Source organism: Abramis brama, assembly GCF_963993115.1.
Source record: "Abramis brama genome assembly, chromosome: 2".
NCBI classification, from domain to species: domain Eukaryota; kingdom Metazoa; phylum Chordata; class Actinopteri; order Cypriniformes; family Leuciscidae; genus Abramis; species Abramis brama.
In genome coordinates this window covers 14715648-14734311 of record NC_139964.1, presented here as the reverse complement: position 1 = coordinate 14734311, position 18664 = coordinate 14715648, and the positions used below count along the sequence as shown (strand labels likewise).

Genomic DNA, 18664 nt, shown 5'->3' with positions numbered 1-18664 from the left:
AAATTATGCTCAATTTGTGTTCTTTATCATTAACAAGACTGTCTTTGCCAATGTGACACCAGATATATATATATATATATATATATATATATATATATCAAACAAACAAACAAAACAAAAAATAAATATATAATAAACTGGTGGTACCGCAGAGCAGGACACCTCATCAGCTGTAACCAAATAACACTTGAGGAGAAATAAGGAAGGTTTCAAGTCCACCATCCTCATTTATAACCAGAACTGCGTCATTTCCTCTTTTCTACCTCTGATTAGTGACATACAGATATTACATTTAAATAAATGTATTTATTTTTTTAAACCAATTTTATATTTTTAAAAATCGCAAAAACATCCTGTTTATTTCCAGGTTTTATTTCGATTCCCAATCCAAGATTCCAACACATACATATAAGCTTGACTTTCAAGACACATAGTCAACACACACAAAAAACCTCCCTATAGTCTTAATATAAAAGTCTGCTGACATGCAAGGGCCTACGTAGATCTATTATTAATAGAAGCTGTGAAATCTCAGTAAAAGGCAAACTGATGGTAAAGGTTGGTGTTTCACACTGTTGCACATATGCATGAGTAATTTTTTCAGTGACTGGTTCATTTCCAAGAAGTTTTGTGGCTTGCGTCACTATAAACATGTGTGTCTAGTCATGGCATGCTGTTATAATATTGCACATATATAAGATTATTGAATAAAATTCAGTTATATTTCATTATTTTTATTTGGCAAAATATGTATTGCACATCGAGAGTATAGCATAAGCTAATTTGCAATTAGTAACAATGATTATCAGTAATATGCGAATGTTACCCATCAATTATTTTAGATTTTACCCCATAAAGAAAATCTTTAGGTTACAATTCTTTCAATGCATGTATGCGTCATTGCGTCCGCATTTAAAAACAGAGGTTTCAGTTCCTTGACATAACCACAGAAGCTTAACTAGTGAGAATTTAGTCTGACTCGCGCTGCAGACGAAGTTATTTATAGATTCGAATAACAAAAATGGGCCTGAAAGGTCTGAAATTATTTATTTCATGTAACAATAGAAAACTCTAAGTTATCATCTGCACGGTTATCTCAGGTAGACTTGATGTTTCTACTCTTTTTGGGTAACTAATTTAGGTGCTTGACCATGTGTTGTCATCAGTTTGACAGTAAACGGATATGAGTCGTCTGATGTTATTATTACTGCGAGATGATGTGAAGGAGAAATGGCCACTAAGGTGCTCATACGTTTGCTTGTTCAAACTACTGCAAGGATTCATGTGATGTGTACAAATAACATCCTTATTGATTCAGTCAGGTCAACTAGGGAAAGATATTGCATGTCTCTATGAAACCAGTCAGTTCTCACCACAGTTTTGACAAATGCTACAAAAGTGGGCCTGGTGAGCTACTTCCCAAAAATGTATGCTGCAATTTACATTACGCAATACAATATACACAATATACTTGATTCCAAATCAAGAATAAACAGAACTGACAGGGTTCCACTCACAATGTGGATGAATCACATTTGTGTCACATTCTACATTCAGTAGACCTTATGCGAAGCATTACTTTTACAAACTGTAACGGAGGCCAGCTAGTAGTTGCTGTGCATGTAAAACCTCATAACTCTGATCTCAAAAGGCGCTCTAGCGACAGACGCTAGAGGCTGCAGTCTTAAGCCTCCTTGTTATAGTGCCTGACTCTCATACCGGAGACCTGGGTTCGAGACCCGCACGGCGCGGGGTGTGAAGGACCCGGTGAGAGAGGTTACAAAAGCACAAACAATCATTCATTTTTGACCCAGTAATGTATCTCTCAGTTTCTGTATATGATCTCACAGTTTGAAGCATATGTCAAAGGAAAACAACGTGTGCTGTCCTGAATAATTAAGCAAGGCATCTTCTCATAGGATAAGGTGACGCAGTCTCATGAATACTTATGAGAAACTGATGAGTCATCGATGTACTTTAGTACAAGAAAAGATCATGTCCTGTGATGTTGATATGAAGACGAATTTAAACCCGGGAATTTTTTTTCTCCTATTATTCAAACTAACGGATGGTAACATGTTCAACTCAGATAACTCGGTTAAAATCTCAGAAAATGTAGTTTTGGGTTTCATGACCCTTTAAGATAAATGTGCTCACAGTGTATAGAGGTGGGCTTTGGCTAAATGTTTTATAATTTCCGCCAATGGTTTTGACAAATAATTTCTCTTTGCATATTTTTGTCAGAAGGGTCTCTAAACGAACCATGCCAAATTTCATACAAATCGGATGAAGATTTAATTATTTTTAAAGGATTTTCTGAAAACTCAAATGGGTGAAAAATTGAAGCCACGTGACCGACAGACCGAGACAACAGGAATGTAGATTTAAATACATAAATTCATTAATTATATTGCAAAAAAATATCCTGAACAGATGAATTCGACATTTAAAAAATTATATACACAACATTTTTCTGGATTTTTTACAAACTGGATTGAGAATTTAGGCCTCATGCAAAATCACGATCAGAGAACCAGAGCATAGTGAGAGAGAAAAAAAGCATTAAGTCAAAACAGCTCTTAATAAAAGCTAAACAGGAGAAATGAAAACCCAGCATCAGACTATCAGTGCCACAGTCCCACCACATGAGGGAGTTGTTATCATGGAGATCGGCTTTCCCAAGAAAAGTAATCCCGGCAGCGCTGTAAATTCACAAAACTGATCTGTTGATCATTTGACTGTGCTGTAAATCACTGAATGATCCTCCACGATCTGATCAGATCTGTGAAATCAAAATATTCAGAGATAAAGGCATCAATGACCTTTACAGATCAGTACTGCCTACAAATACAGGAGCTAAATTAAAACTGAGTGAGGCTCAAAAGTGCCTCCGATTAATGTCTAAACATGTCCTGATTCTGTTTCTCACCTCATGGCAGCATCAGGCTGGTATGTCCTGATGTTGTCGTACGGGCTTTCGCTCTCTTCCTTCATGTGATGCAAGACAGTTGCATACTGGATCTCATCTGAATCTTCAGAATCAGAAGCTTTTCCTTTAGTCTGATCTCCACTGAAATTGCTTAGGGTAATTAAGGCATACAGGGCATCGTTTTGATTTGTGGCACCAGATTCAGACTGAACCCCATCATGAGCTGATACTCCTCCGCCTGTTAAGTTGACATACAGATCATCCTAAAATGAGAGAAAATGACTTGTTACACTTTTATTAAAGAAAAGCTTTGAGTATAACAGGGTGGTGTTTGCATTTGTTTAATGCTAATTTGATAATCTGATTTACCTGCTCTTGACTGATGTGTTCAGCTCTGGGCTTTTTCCTTCTGTAATAAATAATTAACTAAAATGTTTATTTTGTTTATAAAACAAGTCAGCTTGATATACTAATGTGCTTTCAGACAGAATGAACTTACATGAACACAATGATGAAAATGAAGACCATACCTCCCAATCCACCAGCGAACCCAGCAAATGCATAGAGCAACTTTCGTCCTACAACAAGACAAGCGACAGGATGTTGTTTTTAACATTGTCTAGAATGACAGAACCAAACCATGAAACATAGTGTACAGCAGGAGGACGGCTGCATTCAACACACTCATGTTTATCTCCATAGTCAAAGATATTGTGACTGAGGCAGGGGAGACGGTGCCCCCTCATACAAAATACTGTTTAATTGACAATACAAAAGCAAAAGAAAACAAGATTATTCTACAAAATATGATTGTTACGAAATCAAACAGCAATTTTGTAAAGTAGGACCGTCCAACAGCGACCACCAGTGATTCATTGGGGATTCATTTTAGCCAACTGGCTAAAAAATAGACAGACTCGTTAATAAAGTAACCACCTCACCCACCAAATATTGCCACTTTCATAAGGTGAGGTAAAAAACACAGAGCAAACGGTCAGGGTAGTACATTCGCACAAGAGCAGTCAAGGTAATGAGTTAGCCTTCCTGTGCACGGTCCCAGAGAGAATTTTGTGTGGGTGCTGGTGAATGATGGATCGGACTTCGCCATTTGCCCCATGGAGGACACCAGCCCCACTCCAGACCCAGAGCACAGCCAGCCATCACCCCGGAGGATATACTACAGCCCACCGAAGACAATGAGACTGAGCCTGAAACGATGAAAGAGCCAGAAGGATCAAAGACTGAGCCAAACATCGCCTCGGAGGCCGAGCTTTGTGAAATGTCTAACAAGGTGCGTGAGCCGGCTACATTGTGTTATTACGTGGGAATTCTAGTTGAATATGAGGGAATGGAGGAAGGCCCCGTCCATATTCCAGCTATTGAGGGTGAGCTGCAGCTGGCCTTTGCTAACTGTTTTTATAGTAATTTGAGTTTCCCTCCTGTTTCTCCCATCCTTACTGGTCTTGTCCAGTACAAAGTCTCCTGTGTCCCCACTGGTTTCGCCCAGCTTGTAATATCCTGTGTCGCCAGAGTACCCAGTCAGCCTCCCTCTCCCACCTCCTCTACCAAAAGCAGCTAGTTTGTCAGTCCCGCCTCCGCTGGTTCACACCAGTCCCTGGTGTGACGGAGACAGGGTTCACACTTGTTCACACCAGTCCCTCTGCTCCTTCTCTGACACCACTACACTGTGTGGATTCGCCTGGAGTCCTCAGTTCTCCAGGATTGCCCAGGCAAGTGGATCCCCTGGCTCTGCCTCCAGCCACTGATCCTGTTACTTCACCTCAGTCCGTCAACTTGTCGGTTCTGCCTTGGCTCCTTCCTCCCTCGGCTCCACTAGAGACCATCGTCCCTACAGCTCCACCAGGCTTACTTGTTCCTAGGGCTCTGCCTTGGTCAGACATAGTCCTGCCTGCACAATGGACTTCTGAGCCTCTGCGCTCCATCTCTCCACCCCTCGACTGACTCCGTCATCCCTCTGGCTGCGTCTTGGTCCTCAGTTCCACCAGCTTCACCTCAGTCCTCTGGCTCTACCTCGAATTTTCATCGCTGCGGCTCTGCCTTGTTCTCCAGAGGCATCGATGTTGCATGGGCTCATCGGATCTTTAGCTCCACCTCCATCGGCTCCATCTCCTTCCATTGTCCTCCTGGTGTTGACAGCCAAGACACCAACATGGCTCCTCCCTCCCTCGACTCCACTCTGGGACATCGCACTGGCTGCACTCTGGTTCCCCGTCTGGCTACTCCTGCTCCTCCCACTCCTCCATGGACTGTTTTGCCTACCCCTGTCTGGTTACGTTACTCTCATGTTCCACATCCACCTCCAGAGCCCCCTTCCTCAGTTGGACCATATGTTACGGCATGGTGATGCGCCTTTCGAGATAGGGGTGTAATGTCAAGTGTTGTCTTATTGATGTTTAGTTTTTGATGCTTTCTGTTCCCATTTTGCCAACCTGTGGCATCTAGTTAGTTTCCTCATTTGTTAATTAGTCCTGCACACCTTTTCTCTTTCAGTCAGTCTACCTGTCCATATAAGCCCTGTGTTTCTCCCTATGATTCTCCTGTATATTGTGTGGATTATTAGATTAAAGGATTAGTTCACCCAAAAATGAAAATTCTGTCATTAATTGCTCACCCTCATGTCGTTCCAAACTCGTAAGACCTTCGTTCATCTTCGGAACACGACTTAAGATATTTTTGATACAATCCAAGAGCTTTCTGTCCCTCCCACAGCAGCAACGTTTTTATTCACGTCTTTCTTCGGTCGAAACACTCATTGAACAATTACATGAGACTTGATACATTTCAGTAAGCTGTATTGTATCTTTCAAAATTCCTTCTGATGTCCATTCATGTTTATTTGGAGCTATAACTAGTAATGGACACTAGTAATGAACTAGTGGAAGACAGATCGGTTCACATGCCATTTTACTGAGGTGCATTAACACTTTAAAGGCGTAACAGATCAGTAAACGGAAATTATTGTTTGAATTTTGTAATAAAACTGACAGAAATTGTTTCATATCAACAGTAACCTACTCTGTCTTGTCTGTTGGCGCATTGTCAGTCTCCTCTTTGCCCCACAAGTTTTATTTACTGCGTAAGAAAATGGGTGTGTGGCGGTGAGAGCAATTGACCCTTCGCTAAGCCACGGCCGGAAACCGCCACAGGCCAATCGTGGCTTAGCAACCGTAACTAGGCGCGGGAGGTCTGGCAAGCTTTCGAGCGAGAGGGAAACATGCCGCATTGTGCGTATGGATTGTGCAAATCTGATACCCGGTATCCTAAAATTTTGGACGGGGTGGTGGATTTTGTTCCCTTCCCGAAACCTAAAACCCAAGGGGAGAAATGCCGGGCGTCATCTTCATTTATATAGCGCTTTTAACAATGCAGATTGTTCCAAAGCAGCTTTACATTGATAATAGGAAATTAAAAGTAAAGTGTTTTGGCTTTATAGCAGCTCTAGAATAAAGTTATTGTCCAGCTCGTGGATCAAGCAGTGTGATTAAAGGCAAGACGGAGGCTCACTGACATGTCGTTCCAAACACCACTTTCATGACCAATGATGAAGACCTTTCTCCAGAGACTTGTTAGAGCGCCCGCCTCCCATGTGGAAGGGACCGGGTTCGCATCCCGCTTAGAGTGGGCAGTCCGAAATGGAGGGGCTACAGTGATGCCGCGACCCTGATGGGAGTGAGGTTTAGGGGGTTGAGTGTAACAGACGTAGGCTAGTGGGAACTGTGCATGTAAACCTCACTCCCCTGATCTCAAGAGGCACTCTAGCCACTGACACTAGAGTCTGCAGTCTTTAGCCTCCTTGTTAGAGCGCCCGACTCCCATGTGGATGGGCCTGGGTTCGAGTCCCGCTAAGAGCTGGGTGGTGTGAACTGGAGGGGCTACACCTACCTTTTGTCACACCCATTACTCCAGTAATCCTGCTCGCAGTGTATATCAAGGATTTGTTGACTATCGTTCAAAGAAAAAGGTGACTATGGGTGACTTACATTGTGTGAAATATTTGTTTCCAGTACTATTGTATTTTTCATGCATAGTAATTCAAAATTCACATAATCTAGATTAGACTTTGAAGTGGTTTTAAAAAATAATGTATTGTTATAATAACAGAATATTGTAGTATTGCTTTTTGTTTATGTTCTTTTTTACCCACTACATAAAATGAAACAAAAAACATTAAGTTATGTTGAACCTAAAAGTCCAAACGGAGCCTCCACCAAACATAAATGGCTTTAGGTGTTTTATGAATACATTCACAAAATTAACAATAACTTGTTAATTGTTATTATAATTTTGGATCTCCCCCTCCCCCCTCCCCCCTTTCTTTCCAAATAACATGCAAACTCAAAAGTGCATATGGTACACACCATGTACTGTGACAGTTACAGCGTCTGATCTCTGAGATCCATGTTGATTGTGAGCCTGACAGTAGAAGCGTCCACTCTGTAGTGCACTGAAACTCTGTCCAGATCCAACAGCTGAGGGTTCATTCTCCTTAAACCAGCTGAAGTTCAGAGCAGGAGGGTTTGAGTCACTGATGCAGTTCAGAGTCACTGAATCTCCCTCCACTATTACACCAGATCCATTGATCAACACTGAGACGTTCCTGGGTGGGTCTAAAACAGACAAAAATTAAAATTCACAATAACTATTACAAAATTATGTGTTTGGAAATTTTAAACAATGTGCAGATGATTATTAACTCACACATGACGTTTAAAGTCACAGTATCAGAGTATTTCTCTCCATGTTTATTGGTGGACTTGCACTTGTATTCTCCACTGTCATCATTGCTGATCTTTGAGATGTTGAAGATTCTTCCAGATCCTACAATCGTTCCTCCTTTAATCCAGCTGATTTCTGCAGGAGGGTTTGAGTCACTGATGCAGTTCAGAGTCACTGAATCTCCCTCCACTATTACACCAGATCCACTTATCAACACTGAGACGCTCCTGGGAGGATCTAAAACAGAGAAACATTGATATCATTAACAATCATATTAAACTTTGAATTACAGATGTTTAGAGGATTTAATGTCACAGACACTGAACCATCATTAACTCACACATGACATTTAATGTCACGGCATTAGAGTATTTCTCTCCATGTTCATAGATGGACTTGCACTTGTATTCTCCACTGTCATCAGAGCTGATCTTTGAGATGCTGAAGATTCTTCCTGATCTTACAATCGTTCTTCCTTTAAACCAGCTGATTTCTGCAGGAGGGTTTGAGTCACTGATGCAGTTCAGAGTCACTGAATCTCCCTCCACTATTACACCAGATGGACTGATGGACACTGAGACGCTCTTTGGAGGGTCTAAAAGGAACACAAATTAAAACCTCAAGTCATCTCATTCAAACTCAATCTCCAGTTTTTTAAAATACTAAATGAATCTGTACTCACACATGACATTGAGCTGAACCTCAGGAGAGATGTGAGTGTGTCCGTCTACAGCACAGCTATATCTGCCTGAATCCTCTCTTCTGACTGACTGCAGCAGGAGTTCATTGTTTCTGTGTCTTCTCTCAGTTAATGGCTGTGAGTTTCTGTACCAGATGAATGTTGCTCTGTCAGTCAGAGCGCAGCTGCTTTTACATCTCAGAGTGACTGAATCTCCCTCTGTCACTCTCTCAGGAGACTCCACCTGAAGATCTGAACACAACACACACATTGTATCTAGTGCTGCTGTCATACACTGATTATTATTCAACATAATGCACGAAAGAGATAAACCTCACCAAAGTGTCCTGTGACAGTAAGAGTCACTCCAGGAACACCAGTATATCTTCCACCAGGGTCATTAGTGATGAATCTGAAATAGTACATGTGTGAATCCTTCAGTGTCACATGACTCAGTCTGACGGTGCAGTTCTGCTGTTTATCTCCCAGATACTGAAGCCTCTGACTGTATTCAGGGTCCTCAGACAGATCTAGAAGCTCAACACCCCTTTGAATTGGGCCTTTTGTCCAGAACACTTCCTTGATCTGATGTCCAGTAGGGTATTTATAAGTGCATCTCATTATCACTGTTGAGTCCTTTAGTGCACAGATGTGTGAAGGACTGTAACTCACACCCCAACCCCAATCAGCACTAGAAACCCCTGAAACACAGAATTCATCCTGAACAATTTAGCATCACGATCACCAGCCACTTCCCAACCTTTTTCACTGAAAAAGTCTGAAATGATTTTTTTAATTCAAATTAACTGCATCTGTAGTGCGTGAGGATGTTGAAAAGCAGAAATAGGTCTGACTTACCCGAAATCATGAGCAGCAAGATCAGAGGAAGAGGAGGAGCCATTCTGACTGACATGAGCAGGAATCACAATCACAAAGCCACTTATTTTAGCTTCTGTGAAGGCGAATCTTTTGAAATTCAGCAAGAACAAGTTCAGGTTATTGTGAGAGTTTTCATGACAGAAAAATTAAAACAGTCTTTAAAAACAAGACTTTTATGTGAAATATAGGCCCGGTTTTACAGACAGGGCTTGATGATGCCAGGATTAGGCCTTAGTTCCATTAGGACATTTGAGTAGCTTTAATAAAAGTGCCTCAGAAATAAATAAAAAAACGTGTACTGGTGTGCATCTTGAGACAAAACAATGGCACTGACATATTTATCAGTACAAGTTGCTTTCAATTATAACAGCTCAAACATGCATTATAGTCTGGGACCTTGTCTGTGAAACTGGGAGATAACGTTTTTTTCATATTTCCGGGTAAAACATGATTTGGAATATTTTTAGAAACGGGTAAATTGAGTAAAACAATTTTATTTTATTTTTTTTATGAAAATGTTATTTAATCAGTTTATTCAACAAATAAAAATACTGATAAATACTGACAGTTTCCATCTCAGATATCAGTAAAAATCTAAGAAACCTCCAGACCTGATATTTTATTGATGCACCATCTTAACATTTGCATTTTTTTAATGCAGATAACAAGGATAATTCCTATTTTACTTTTAAAATGTAACGTTACATACTACAAACAGAGAAATTCCCTTACCGTTTTTCAGCGATGAAACGATGCAGTGAATCAGAGGTTTACAACCATAAGATGAGCCTTGAAGACGAACTCTTTATCTTCCTCTTTACATTTTACCCCTACTTGCTGCTTCAAAACTAGCTTTGATTAAAACTACTCAAATAATACTTTCTGTAACATAAGAAAATACCTCATCATAAAATGGACAGGGCAAATGAAGCAGCATCCTTCATAGCTCGAGAATTAGCCAAACGGAGAAAGAAAGAGGAAGTGAAAAGAGTCGAGAACATGCAAAGTTATACACATTTTCAAAGCATTTATTTAAGATGTGAGTGATTTTCACAAGCAGTGGAACTTTTTGTTTCTTCACAGACAGGATTGTTCACAGATACCGAGTTCCTGCCGAGTGAACAAATGCTTGGAATTAATTTATTGAGTTTGATGGGACTTTATAAGATCATCTTCACTAAAACCCTTGACTCTCACTTCCTCTTTTTTGAGTTTACAAGAGGCCTACAAACTGCTTTAAACCTTTATGCAAATCCTGACCTGACAGAAGCTGTATCCTGTACAACACAGACACTCACTTTTCCTTGTTCCATAATGCTAAAACCACAACATTACCACTTTATAATTCATGAAAACCAAAAAAGGGATTGGTTGCAAGCAGAGGGGTTACCAGGATGTAATGTTCGGCTATACTACACACAATCTGTTTTAGTGCAGATCTTTTTCTAAGCCAGTAACCCAGAGACAGGCATTCCCATTATATGGCTATCACATAAATGTTAGTTAAACCAGGTCAACACTAATAATATGATGATGATATTATTATTATTATTATTGACAGATTAATATCGTGAATACTCTTAGTAAAACACATTAAGAGTCTAAAGTTATGAGTGACACGGCCATTATTTTTAGGAGTTTCTCTTAAATTCGCCAGTTAGGAGCTATACTTGTAGCGTCTTGTAAGATTATTTGTGAATACGGCCCCAGGTAAAAAAAAAAAAAGTTTGATATGCTCATTTGAACAGAATGAAAACAGTATTTTAATGTTATTCTATGAGCAATTCTTGTTGTAAGTGGCTTTGGATAAAAGTGTCTGCAAAAAGAATGAATGGAAATGGAAACAGTAGGCCTAGATAAAAGGAAACATAACATATTTGTCACGGGACACTGAACGAGAGACGAGGATTCAAGTGCAGAGAAGATTTAATAAACAAACATAGACAAAATACAAAAACTCAGAACTCAGATACCAACAGCACAGGAACATCAAAAACAGGTAACACGGACAACGAGCCAGCACAAGACTACAAACACAAGGAGGCTAAATAGGGGAACAAACAAAGGAGGGTAACGAACACAACAGGTGGGACAAATTAACCAAATAATCAGATAACAAGATGGGAGGGGCTAGACAATAAACAAGAACACATGGCAAACATAACAAAAACACCCATGTGCAGCACAAGACAGGACAGGCATGTGACATTACCCCCTCCCTACGGAGCGGCTACCAGACGCTCCACAAGACCCGAACGGAACGGGAGGGACAGACCAGGGCGGGACGGGAGGGACAGACCAGGGCGGGACGGGAGGGACAGACCAGGGCGGGACAAGGGGAATAGACAGTTCAGAAGTCCGGGGAAGCACACAAAGTTCAGGAGTCCAGGGCGGGACACAAAGTTCAGGAGTCCAGGGCGGGACACAAAGTTCGAGAGTCCAGGGCGGTGCAGACCGTCCATCTGGCAGCCAGGGCGGAGACTCTCTCTTGGGCGGCCAGGGCGGAGACGACCCCTCGGGCGGCCAGGGCGGAGACGACCCCTCGGGCGGCCAGGGCGGAGACGACCCGTCGGGCGGCCAGGGCGGAGAAGACCCCTCGGGCGGCCACGGCGGTGAAGACCCCTCGGGCGGCCACGGCGGTGAAGACCCCTCGGGCGGCCACGGCGGTGAAGACCCCTCGGGCGGCCACGGCGGTGAAGACCCCTCGGGCGGCCATGGCACCGGAACAGACACCACCGGCTCAGGAACTGGAACTGGCACCACCGACTCAGAAACAGTAACTGGCACCATCGACTCAGGCACTGGAACTGGCATCACCGGAACTGGCACCACCGGAACTGGCACCACTGGAACTGGCACCACTGGAACTGGCACCACTGGAACTGGCACCACTGGAACTGGCACCACCGGCTCAGGAACTGGAACCGGCACCACCAGAACTGACAGTGGAACTGGCACCACCGGAACTGGCACTGGAACTGGCACCAACGGCTCAGGGACTGGAACTGGCACTGGAACTGGTACCACCGGCTCAGGCACTGGAACTGGCACCACTGGAACTGGCACCACCGGCTCAGGAACAGACACCACCGGCCCAGGAACAGACACCACCGGTCCAAGTGTGTGTGTAGCCCACACACACCACATGGCTGTGGCCATAATGGCCAGTGTCGCGGTCACTGAGGGCTCAGGAACAGACACTGGCTCTGGCTCCGGCTCAGGGACAGACACTGGCTCTGGCTCCGGCTCAGGGACAGACACTGGCTCTGGCTCCGGCTCAGGGACAGACACTGGCTCTGGCTCCGGCTCAGGGACAGACACTGGCTCTGGCTCCGGCTCAGGGACAGACACTGGCTCTGGCTCCGGCTCAGGGACAGACACTGGCTCTGGCTCCGGCTCAGGGACAGACACTGGCTCCGGCTCAGGAACAGACACGGGCTCCGGCTCAGGAACAGACACGGGCTCCGGCTCAGGAACAGACACGGGCATCACCGGCTCAGGAACAGACACCACCGGCTCAAGAACAGACACCACCGGCTCAAGTGTGTGCGTAGCCCACACACACCACATGGCTGTGGCCATAATGGCCAGTGTCGCGGTCACTGAGGACTCAGGCTCAGGAACAGACACCACCGGCTCAGACACAGGCTCGACGGCGGCCATCTTGTCAGGGGACACAGGCTCGGCAGGCGTGACGTGAACAGGCTCGGCGGCGGCCATCTTGTCCGAGGACACAGGCTCGGCAGGCGTGACGTGAACAGGCTCGGCGGCGGCCATCCTGTCCGAAGACCCAGGCTCGGCGGCAGCGACGACCATCTTGTCCGAAGACATAGGCTCAGGAACAGTCTCTGGCTGGGCAGACGTGACGTGAACAGTCTCTGGCTGGGCAGACGTGACGTGAACAGTCTCTGGCTGGGCAGACGTGACGTGAACAGTCTCTGGCTGGGCAGACGTGACGTGAACAGTCTCTGGCTGGGCAGACGTGACGTGAACAGTCTCTGGCTGGGCAGACGTGACGTGAACAGTCTCTGGCTGGGCAGACGTGACGTGAACAGTCTCTGGCTGGGCAGACGTGACGTGACGTTGAAGTGGCGCCTTTCTCCTCCTCCTCCGTCTCCTGACCACCGGCTCCGAAACCACCGAACCACCTCCTCCGATCTGATCACCGTCAGACATGGTGCTCTCCTCCTCCAAAGTTCTCTGAACACACCTGGCAAAATATTCAAACAGGGAAATGGAGTTTCCCTTGTTCTCCCCCGGAGGAAAAATCTCGCTCCGCTGAATCCACATACTGGGCTGGCTCGTTCTGTCACGGGACACTGAACGAGAGACGAGGATTCAAGTGCAGAGAAGATTTAATAAACAAACATAGACAAAATACAAAAACTCAGAACTCAGATACCAACAGCACAGGAACATCAAAAACAGGTAACACGGACAACGAGCCAGCACAAGACTACAAACACAAGGAGGCTAAATAGGGGAACAAACAAAGGAGGGTAACGAACACAACAGGTGGGACAAATTAACCAAATAATCAGATAACAAGATGGGAGGGGCTAGACAATAAACAAGAACACATGGCAAACATAACAAAAACACCCATGTGCAGCACAAGACAGGACAGGCATGTGACAATATTAGGCTACAGGGCGTCAGGAGATAAAAGCTATTTTTGTGAAACTATAAGAATCCCAGAAAATCCTGGCCGTTGGCCCCAAGTTAGCCCCGATCAAGCCCCGCAAGACAGAGTGGAAACGCGTCTGACACACCTCCACTCAAACTGGCCAATAGAAAAGCAATAGGCTAAATTTTTTTAATGAACGTTCTGGTTATGAACCTGGATCTGAAGGAGAACACAAGACATCACCTTAGGTCAGAATTAGCCAAAAAATAGCGAACATTTTTCTTTTTTAATTTATCATCAGATGGACAGATCGTTTCTCAGGGGAGGCAGGGCTTATCCTATATCCTATCCCAGCCTCCCCCTAGACACGCCCCTGCTGCAAGAGGGAATAAACTAGACTGAAGGCCTACTGCACTGCATGCATGTTAAATTGCATGTAAAATACATGTTAAATTAATTCTGGCAATAAAAGTCTCCTCTAAACTTCAAGAACATGACCTCCACCAGCACTTTACACCTCCACTGCTGCTCATGTGAACACATTCACTCTCTCATTAGATGAAGAAACGTCTGTCAATTCGAATAACTAAAGAAGTGCAAACAAGTGTCACCAGCAGGTGGTGCAAAGACATGGAGAACAAAATCACTGATTCACGTAACATATTAAAACTACTGAACTTTATATAAAAAAAAAACTATATAAATAGTTCCATTTTTGCAGCTTACTAAATGTATACCTTTTTTTGTACACAATTATCATGGTAAATGATATACCACTAGTTAGCTGTTCTTGCAATGTTAATTTTTATTGGTCAATTTATTTACAGAATACAGTAAAAATGTAAAAAAAAAATGTAAAAAAATAATAATTGCATCACAATAAGTGTATTGTGATTGTCACTAACATTTTAGTTACTAAACTGAATTTTATTTCTGGTAAGCTACGCTTTTTTATTAAAACATTTCTGGTAAGCCACGCTTTTTTATTATTTCAATTTAATTCAATTATTGTGATTTGATTTAATATTGACTCATTTGGATAAATATTAGGTACTCAAGATAGGCGTTAATTTTTCCTCAAGAAAAAGAACAACTCACCTAATGCTGTAAACATACAGAGAGCCCTATCAGCTGGCAGTATTATTTAAAGTCCCCGTGAACCGGAAGTTGCAAACGACTTTTCTCCAGTATTGTGACGCATTTCCAAGTGAAACGGAATATTGAACAGAGGGCAGGGTTTTACTTTAGCGCTCCTCCTCTCCATCTCTCGCTCATAGCAGACTTATGGTGTGAGGGGAGTGTTTAAGCGTTTTCAACCCAAGCCGTCAAACTGACGTCATCGGAAAAGCAACGCCATTCCAGACCGGAAGTAACTTTTCAGATTTTGATTAAAGATTACCACAGCAAACAATTTTTTTCTGTGTATTAACTTGTACGGATTAATTGTTCACCCCAAGACTAGTAATATGCGCTAACAAAGTAATTAGGGTCAATTTTGATTTCATGTCGACTTTAAGGTTAGAAATAACTCAAATTAAATATAATGCGTTTTTTTATTATTATAATAACAACTTTATTTAATGATATAAGTAAAAATATAATAAATATGTAATATAGTACACATATTTAGCAAAATACTCTCTATAGCTCTTTTTTTTCTAGCCAACTAATGTGCTATAGCCTATATGGTCATTAAATGGCTTTCCTGAGGTAAATGTTATGTGACATAATTTAGCTGTTTTATTGACCCCTTTGTTTGATTGATTGGTCGATATTATGTATGAGGAATATACATTTCGGTAAGTTGTACTGTATCTTTCAACAGTGTTCATTCGTGTTTATTTACTATTAGCTAGTAGAGATGATCGGTTCACGTGCCGCTAGGATCTGTCATTTTCAAGCGCCAAAACGGGGTTATGTTTGAATTTCGTAATAAAATTGACAGAATCTGAGAGCTGAGATTTTTTTTATATCATAAGTAACCTGCTCTGTCTAGTCTGTCGGTCTCCGTGTCCTCTTTGCTTCGCGATTTTTCTGTGCGTGAGAAAATGTATGTGTGGCATGAGAGCGTGTGGAAAGTGTAAATTGCGTGAGTCTCACGGTGAATGCGTGAGAGTTGACAGCTCTGACTGACCGTTCATAATACGTCCTGCATAGCTGTGCTCCTCTTTCTCCTCCCGCGAACGCCACAAATATGATAATAATCAACTCGTATTTGTAGGAAGAGTGTTTTTTAAACAGTTCTTACAATTGATTGGTTGGGTCCTTACATGCGCTTCGTGAGGCACACTAGCACACACACGCAAGGTCTCTCGCTCCCTATCTCTATACGTTCTTATCCCGGTAGACGTAGAATCAACAGCTAGATCAATGAGAAACCCTATGATTACAACGACCATCATTTGAAGTGTCACACAGTTCTGAAATTATCGTACATTATAGGATTTTTCCCATTATTGATCGTACATCGTACAGAGGTCAAAATTATCGTACAAATACGATAATTATCGTACATCTGGCAACACTGATTACATGAGCTTTGAGCGGGGAGGGAATATCTGTCGCTCCGCTCCACCCATTTATACTCTTCCAGTCCGGCTTTCAGTCTGTGTTTCACTCATGATGAGTTGCTTCTGTTGGAAGTTGTAACTAGTTTCGTCGTCGTAGAAGGAATACGAACTAACTTCAAGTTGAAACATAAGTTAAGGACTTGTTAATTTAAATATTGTTGTTCCGAACAACAGCAGTTGCGAGTGTAATTTAGTTTAGTATTATATTCATTAGGCTAAATAATTCAGTTCAATTCAATTAAGATTTATTTGTATAGGGCTTTTCACAATACACATAATTTCAAAGCAGCTTCACAGAAAGTGTATAAGTCCATATTACAATTTAGAGTGATCTGTTATCACATAATTGTCTAAATTATCTAAGTCTCTAACTGTCTTAGTCTCTAGCATGTAGCCAATGCACTTTAATATTTATTATGCGGTTAATCTGCTGTACTGAATGACAGAAAAGTGTGTAAGACATGTACTTACAGCCTATTTTTTTCTGCCTTTCATTTGAAACATAAACAATACTGATGATTAAGGTTTAAAAACATTCTAAATGAAGTAATCTTCATATGTGATAAACAAGCATAAAGTAAAAACACACTTCAGTGATTACAAACTTTGCATCAATTCATTAACCTTTTACTTCCATTTTCGCCAAGGCATCCATCTATAAAATTATCCTTAAAATACTTCACTTATACGTCATGACACTTGTCAATCATTCAGGGCTCCTCCCACAAAGAGATGCATTAAGGCTGTAATATTTACTGTGTCCAAAACACTACAGCCTCTTCTTGTTAGTCTGAATAAGAAAGAAAGAAAGTGAAAACATTAATAATGAAATATTTAAATAAAAGCATCAACAACATGTGTCAAGAGGTAAGGCTAATAGATTGGGTTTTGTCTCTATCTAGTGGGTATTCTTACTTACTGGAAGATTTTCATACAGAGACGAGTCCAGTTCAGGTTTACAATCATCAAGTTGAGGAGCCTTTATGAATGAAGACAAAGTAAAAACAGAAGTGTGTTATTTAAATTCCCATATACTTAGTCAATATAGACATTTCCACAATGACATTAATCCGTGTATCATTCGTTGAGTCGTTTTTTGATTTAATATTGAAAGTAGAAAAATGAGAAAAGCTTTTTCGTTTTTTCCAAAAGAACGAAAAACAAGAATTCAGCTTGATTTTTCGTTTTTCGTTCTGAGGTAGAAAAATGAATTATAAACAGCTTGAATATTCGATTTCTACACATGGGCGGGAATGAAACGCCCCTTTCCTCTGATTTGTCAGCCGAAGATCAAACTGATCCGTCATCAGTTGTTCCTCAGTTCTGCACTGCAGAATAAGAGTCCTCCGCTGCTGCTGCTGATGTGCGGATTCTTATCTTGTTTTATTGCAACTTTATTGCAACTACATTTCATCTTTTTCTCATCAAACAACCAGACTAACGAATGGCTCGACACAACCCGTACCGGGGAGGAGCCTAAATCAAATCAAATCAAATCAAGTATATTTGTATAGCGCTTTTCACAATACAGATTGTATCAAAGCAGCTTCACAGTATTAAAATAAAATAATACAACAAAGTTTGTTTCTAGTGGAATTTATTGATTGATAGAATAAAATTAAATATCCCCAAAATATCCCCAACTGAGCAAGCCAAAGGCAACAGTGGCAAGGAACCGAAAAACTCCATCAAGTGACCTAATGGTGTCCTAAAACTCCATCAGGTGACCTAATGGAGAAAAAAAACCTTGGGAGAACCCAGGCTCAGTCGGGGGCCAGTTCTCCTCTGGCATTTATGAACTAGAGGCCGGATTGTAGTTTGAAACTGTGAGATTAACAATATTATATGAATGCCTGGCTGAAAAGATGCGTCTTTAATCTAGTTTTAAACTGGGAGAGTGAGTCCGAGCAACGAACAGTATCAGGAAGGCTATTCCAGAGTTTTGGAGCCAAATGTGAAAATGCTCTCCCTCCTTTGGTGGATCTGGATATCCTAGGTATGACCAAAAGCCTTGAATTTAGTGATCTTAAAGAGCGCGATGGATTATAGGTGATAGAAGATCCGTTAAATAGACTGGAGCTAAGCCGTTTAGGGCTTTATAAGTCAGTAGCAATACCTTATAATTAATACGGAACTTTATAGGTAGCCAATGTAGTGATGATAAAATCGGTGTTATATGATCATATTTTCTTGATCTAGTAAGAACTCTAGCGGCTGCATTTTGGACTAACTGTAGCTTGTTT

General features: G+C 41.9%; 1 protein-coding gene across 3 annotated transcripts in view; it reads right to left on the bottom strand.

Moving 5' to 3' along the window:
* Positions 1-718: 718 nt before the first annotated feature.
* LOC311077689 (B-cell receptor CD22-like) overlaps positions 719-18664 on the bottom strand; it is a 31465-nt gene continuing 13519 nt past the window's right edge. Inside the window, exons 1-11 of one of the 3 annotated variants that reach the window (XM_084106276.1) lie at positions 9957-10209; positions 9204-9311; positions 8684-9046; positions 8349-8597; positions 8007-8261; positions 7649-7903; positions 7309-7557; positions 3429-3507; positions 3299-3338; positions 2930-3192; positions 719-2782 (exon numbers count right to left, since the gene is read on the bottom strand). In XM_084106276.1, the coding sequence (XP_083962402.1) occupies positions 2731-2782; positions 2930-3192; positions 3299-3338; positions 3429-3507; positions 7309-7557; positions 7649-7903; positions 8007-8261; positions 8349-8597; positions 8684-9046; positions 9204-9258 (1860 nt within the window). In that variant the 5' untranslated portion in view covers positions 9259-9311; positions 9957-10209 and the 3' untranslated portion in view covers positions 719-2730. Of the gene's footprint in view, positions 2783-2929; positions 3193-3298; positions 3339-3428; positions 3508-7308; positions 7558-7648; positions 7904-8006; positions 8262-8348; positions 8598-8683; positions 9047-9203; positions 9312-9956; positions 10235-18664 lie in introns of those variants that run through there. The other 2 variants (XM_084106278.1, XM_084106277.1) reach the window with 2 other exon arrangements.